General features: G+C 40.1%; 1 protein-coding gene across 1 annotated transcript; it reads right to left on the reverse strand.

The window, feature by feature from the left end:
- Positions 1–4,126: 4,126 nt before the first annotated feature.
- LOC113759551 lies at positions 4,127–5,607 on the reverse strand. Its single transcript, XM_027302123.1, has 2 exons — positions 5,185–5,607; positions 4,127–4,426 (listed from the first exon to the last, which is right to left on the reverse strand). Exons 1-2 carry the CDS (start codon positions 5,605–5,607, stop codon positions 4,127–4,129), a joined length of 723 nt encoding a protein of 240 aa, XP_027157924.1.
- Between the last annotated feature and the right edge of the window lie 607 nt (positions 5,608–6,214).

Here is a 6,214-nt window from a genome sequence, read left to right on the forward strand (position 1 = left end):
CTTTTTTTTTCGAAACGGTAATTGATTGTATTTCTTGTTAAAAGATGTACAAGTGCGAGCAAAGGTTCGAGTTAACTTTACAAGCGGTGTTTTTGCCACTAAGAAAACAAAAGTTCCTCATCTAAAGTGATGCCCAAGGCATAGTTGCTAAACTTAGAGCTTAGTTGATCCTTGTTATTTTTAACTAGACAAAAGGAGCACATACGAAACAATTCTCTTAACTGAACAATATCATCCACCACAGTAGCTAGTCTGATGTCCCATGCTTTTTTTGTTCGAATATGGTTGAGGAGTTGCTAGTTTTGCACTTGGAATTGCATGTTCCTGTGTTGTAGGTTGGTGGCTTTACACATAGCCAGTTTTAGTGCAACTGCTTCGTCCACCAATTGTGATCCTGAGCTGCTTTCTCTTAATGCCCATCCTCTCTTTGGCCCTTGATCTCCTTCTGTCAAACTAATTCCAATGCCTAGACTAGACTTGTCCATTTCTCTTGTTGTCCCAATCCTCAACTTCACTACTCCATATTCTGGTCCTAGCTGCTGGGTGTTTTGATGTAGAGCTGTTGTATCCTCTGTGCTCATCCTAGTTTCCTTGTTATCTATCTCTCCAAATTCCAACCAATCCCCTTGTGCCTTCTGTATTGTCTTCCATGGCTGGTATTTCTTTCCATTGAATTCCACATCATTCCTATCTTTCCATATCTGCCAAAGAATGTTGACAGATAAGGAAATGTGTTGCAGCCCTGCTGCTCTGTGTCTTGCTTCTGAGATTGATGTCCACCATCTTCTAAAACATCCATGTTGCTCCTGCATACCTTCCCATTGGATTGGCGCAAACTTCCATGTCTGTTTTGCTTCTCTATAGTTCAATAGGGTATGTTCAATCGTCTCTCTTTCATCTTCACATCTCTTACAAATGGGGTCCTCTACCTTGATTCTACCATAGATAGCATTTCCATAGGAATATTTTCTGCTTGTGTTTTACCTTCAGCCTTCACAATTCCTTCCATAGCTTTCTAGTTTGATGCTCCCAACTTGTAGAGCCCTCTTTCTGGTTGTCTTTCTGCTTGCTGACATTGTGAAGAGCCTGCACTTTATACCCTAAGTTGACAGAGTAATTTCTATCTACCCCATGAATCTAGAAATGGCTATCTTCCCTTCTTGATAAGCTTATTGGTATGCTCAAGATCCTTTCTGCATCTTCTCTGTTAAAATTTTGAAAGACCAAATTCCTGTTCCACCTCTTCTGGCAAATCAGCTCTTCCATGTTCTGTAGCCCATTGTCCATAACTCTCTTGGTTGTCACTCTGCCATTTGATGTATTCGGGATCCAACAGTCTTCCCAAATATTTGTGTTTTTCCCATTGCCAATTTTTCTTCTAGTCCCTTGTTCCACCAATGCTCTAACTCCCATTAGGCTCCTCCATATCCAAGACGCATTGTTTGGGATTTTGCACCTGAATATGGAGGTCCTAGGAAAGTATTTTGCCTTCATAACTTGATTGACCAGGGGATTTGGCTAAGTTATCAACCTCCATACCTATTTGCCTAACAATGCTGTATTAAATGCCTCCAAGTCTTTGAAGCCAAAGCCTCTCATTTCCTTGTTTTGAGTGAGCTTCCTCCAGGAGCACCAGTGTACCTTATTCTTTCCACTAGCATCTCCCCACCAGTAATTAGACATTAGTGAGATGATTTCCTTGCACAATCTTGATGGAACCTTGAAGCAGGACATAATATACGTAGGCATAGCCAAAGCTACCGATTTAAGCATTATTTTCTTTCCTACTGCACTTAGGAATTTGTTTTCCACTTGAGTATTCTCTGTTGGATGTTTGTCTTAACAAATCCAAAAATTTGTTCTTTTGTTCTTCTAACTACCATTGGTAATCCTAGGTACTTGCCTTGGCTGACCCTTTGCATGTTCCTCATAGTTTGACAAATCTCTTTCATCATCTCTAGCCTCACATTCTTACTGAACAGTATGGAAGACTTATCCAGATTTATCAGTTGGCCTGACCCCATGGCATACACTTGCAACACCCTCATTAACTCTGTTGCCTGATCCATGTTTGCTTTGCAGAAGATCAATGAATCATTCACAAAAAATGGTGTGTTAGACTAGGTCCCTGTCTGCTAATCCTCATCCCTAACTGTAGCCTTCCTGATCAGATTAGAGACCCCTCTAAGCATAGTAGAAATAGATAAGGGGATAAGGGATCCCCTTGTTTGATTCCTCTTCTGGGGATAACATACTCTTTGACCTCCCCATTTATGTTAAAGGAGTGGGATACAGTTCTTAAGCACTCCATGATCCAGTTTCTCCATTTGCTGTGAAACCCCATTTTTATCATAATTGCATCCAGAAAGCTCCATTCCACTCTGTCGTATGCTTTAGACATGTCCAGCTTCATTGCCATGAACCCATCCTTACCTTGCCTTTTGTTTTTTAGATAATGCAAATATTCATAAGAGACCATAATATTGTCTAGAATTTGCCTATCAGGGATAAATGCAGATTGATTTTTGTAGACACAACAATGCAGGACTCTTTTTAGCCTATTTGCTAGGATCTTAGCAATGACTTTGTACATAGTATTGCAGGGGCTTATGAGGCTAAAATGTTTCAGAGATGTAGGATTTAAAACTTTGGGAATGAGAGTGATCACAGTATGATTGACATTCTTTAAGAGATGACCAGTATGAAAAAAGGTTTGGATTGCATTTACCACCTCTTTTTTTATAATAGTCCAAAATTTTTGGAAGAAAAGTGGCAACATACCATCAGCCCCAGGGTTTTTTCTGGGTTCATAGAGAAAACAACAGATTTGATTTCTTCTTCCTTCACAGGTTTTAACAGGTTTTCATTCATTTCAGTAGTGATAGTGTGGGGTATACCATCCAATACCTCATTTAATTCCCCTTCTTCATTACTAGTCAGGAGTTTCCTATAGTATTCTGCTATTTCATTGCTCAACTCCTCCTCACTCTCAGTCCAAGATCCATCCTTTCTCTGTAATTTGTTCATTCTGTTTCTCCTTCTCCTTCCTTGTACAGAGGCATGGAAATGTTTTGTGTTTTTGTCTCCCTCCCTGAGCCATTGTATCCTTGATTTCTGAGACCAAAACAGTTCTTCCTCACTGTAAGCATCCTTTTATTGCTTCTTCAGGGAGACCATGTTTCCCTTTTTGGTGCTTCTATTTGATTCCTTCAGCTCACTCATTTGCTTTTTAATGTGCTCAATCTTCTCTCTTGAGTTTGCTTGGAATTTGTTTTTCCATTTTAGGAGAGCAATTCTGCAGTTCCTGGTCTTCTTTGTCACTTGAAGCATCCTGGATCCCTCAGTCTCCTGCTCCCAAGCAGTCTTGACCACCTCTCTCTCTTTAACCACCTCTTGTCAAAGTAAAACCTCTTTTTTCTCATACCAGAATTCAACATTATGTGAATCATTAGGATGCTGTGATCAGAGGCATAAGAGTCTATGTGTCTGCAACTTACTTTCTCAAAACCTAGGACCAAGGATAGCTACACAGCCCCCTATCCAGTCTTTGTTTGATTTCCCCCTCATCCTCCCAATTGTTACACCAAGTCCATGGATGGCCATCAAAACCAATATCCATCAATTGATTCCCATTAATGAACTCTTTAAAATCCTGGAAGCTTCTTTCCTCTCTCGAAATTCCTTCCCATTTTTCTTCATTGGAGACTATATCATTGAAGTCTCCTGCCAATATTCATCTCTCCCCCCACAGCCTTTTTCTACTATCTATTACTTTCCACTGCTGTTTCTCACCTAATGATCACAACTTGCATAAATGCCTACAAACCACCAGTCAGTATTAGCTTCCTGATCCTCCACATGTGCTTCTATAGTAAAGGCAGTCGGCAGGACCTCTATTATTTTCACATCTTCTTTCCACAGAAGAGCCATTCTTCCCGCCTTGTTCATTGCCTCAACAACAGCAATCTCATCAAATCTTAAGATATTCTTAACTTTTTCCATATATTTTGTCCTATTCTTGGTCTCACTTAGAAAAACCATACTTGGAGAGAAGAGATTATTCACCTCCCTTAGCTAGGGAATTGTTCAGGGGCTCCCCACTCCTTAACAATTCCACACCTGGACCTCATTTACACCCAAGGGTCCAGTTTGGGATGGACCTCTCCCCCTCAAAACCTCCCTTTTCAGACTCTTCTGTAGTTTCAGACTTATTCCTTTTCATACAATGTGTTTCTCCCTCAGCATTCTCCATCACCACATCCAGATCATTACTTTTTCTTTTCCCTTGATATTTCTGACCATCCAAATTAATGCAAATTTCCTTTAGAGGCTGTCTTCTTTCACTTGGGGACCTCAAAGGCTTTTGAATCCTTCTGTTTTGCTTTGTTATTACCTCTTTCTTCCTAGCAGTACAGTCATCATCCACCTGCATTAACACTGTTTCAGTGGTTCCCTCCCCAGAACCAGATTGTCAGCATTCTAATCCGTGTTCTCTATCTGTATATTCTCCTTTCCACTATCTTCAATCATCATTGCCTCTCTAGCCTGTTCCTTCCCATATTTCACTTTCTCAGGTCTACCTACTCCTCCTCAAGATGTAGTTTTGAGGATTCTGATTCCTCAACTCTCTCCATACTTGGTAAGGTTGTGATAGATGTATTTGTTTCGGGCAGGACCTCTCTCTGGTAAGTTGACTAATCCAACTACTGTCTTACTTCCATTTCCTGTTCTCTATCCCTCTTTAGCTCCTCCACCAAACCACTAGTGCCAATACTGCACTTACCTTTGGTCTAAGTATCCTCTCTCTCCTTCTCCACCCAATCTCCATTCTGGAAACTCCAGTGATGCCTTTGGGGGTTGTATATAATACTTGTATGTTTTTTCTGAGGAGACATCTTTCCATTCCCATTCCCAGCCCTAATCCAATTCCCGTATTAGTTATCCTTTTTTCCTTCCCTCACACTCATAGCCTTATCACAAGACCTCTCACTGTGTCCTATTCTACCACAGTTATAACAGAAATTCGGCCATTTTTCATACTTAAAGCTTGCCCATTTTGCTATCCCTGCCACCTTAACTGTCGTCCCTCTTAGGAGAGGTTGTGCAATATCCACCAGTACAACAATCTTTAGGTATTATAACATTTCTCACTTGGTGGAAGATTGACCCTATTTTCTTTCCTACTTCTTTTGACATCCAGTGAACAGGAAGATTCCAAACTTGCACCCAGAGTGGTGTGAGATTAAAGGCTTTTTCATCATCTTCTATCCCCTCATACCATCTGTTCAACACGAGCAATTGATTATCCAGAATCCAAGGACCCCCCTTCATGACTCTATCCCTATCATTTTCCTTAGAAAGAATGAATTGGAAAAGATTCGGCCCTAACTCAGCCACTGTCAGGTCTCTTGGGTAACCCCAAGCTGTGGTAACAAAGTTCTTGACTCCTGTATAGTTTGCTACCTTCTCTCCCACGATCTTTCGAATCAAACTGCATTGACATTCTTTTATACCAAAAGCTAGCTCCTCTCTACCCACATCTGTTATCTGAAGTTCCTTACTCGAGAGAGAAAAGCTTTGCAGAATATCAGCTATATCCTCAGCCATGGGACTTAACACGAGATAGTGCTGGTATATCCCACACTCATACACCAATATTTCAAGGAAAACCCGACCAAACAACAAAGAAAGACAAGATAATATGCTTTTCTCTAGGTAAATGTCAACCTGGTAGGCAACTAAAGAGCAGAGGAGAATGCACCTAACTCTAATGCAAATGTTTTGAAAACCGAACCGGACTGACCGGTTGAACCGCGAACGTCATGTACCAGTCCAGTTCAATGGCATAGTTGACTTTGCCAGAAAACCAGTCGAACCGCAAAAATCGCTGAATCGGATTGAACCGGTGGTTTCCGGTTTTCAACTTTCCTTTTTTTTTTTTAAGTTTTGTAAAATGTAGTTATCAAGATTCGAACTCAAGACCTTTGTAATAGAAGAGACTAATGTATTAACCGTTGCACCATCACATCTTATTAGTTATTTTTGATAACTTATTTATATAAAGCAAACACTCATATTTCTTTTTTTCATTTTTCTTACAAAATCTCATCCTCTCATGGCTCTTTTTTTTTTTAATTTTCAACTCTCTCTCTCTATCATCTTTTCTTTTGTCACTTCCTTTTTAATCAAACCTCTTTATTTTTAATTTATTGAT

This window comes from Coffea eugenioides, chromosome 2 (assembly GCF_003713205.1).
Source record: "Coffea eugenioides isolate CCC68of chromosome 2, Ceug_1.0, whole genome shotgun sequence".
Lineage (NCBI taxonomy): Eukaryota > Viridiplantae > Streptophyta > Magnoliopsida > Gentianales > Rubiaceae > Coffea > Coffea eugenioides.

Bases quoted from the DNA above. Each gene is read 5' to 3' on its own strand.
- LOC113759551 (XM_027302123.1), bottom strand. From the start codon at position 5,607: ATGGCTGAGGATATAGCTGATATTCTGCAAAGCTTTTCTCTCTCGAGT. The intron at 4,427-5,184 runs GTAGGAAAGAAA...GTGTTAATGCAG, and splicing joins TTCACTGGATGTCAAAAGAA to GTGGATGATGACTGTACTGC.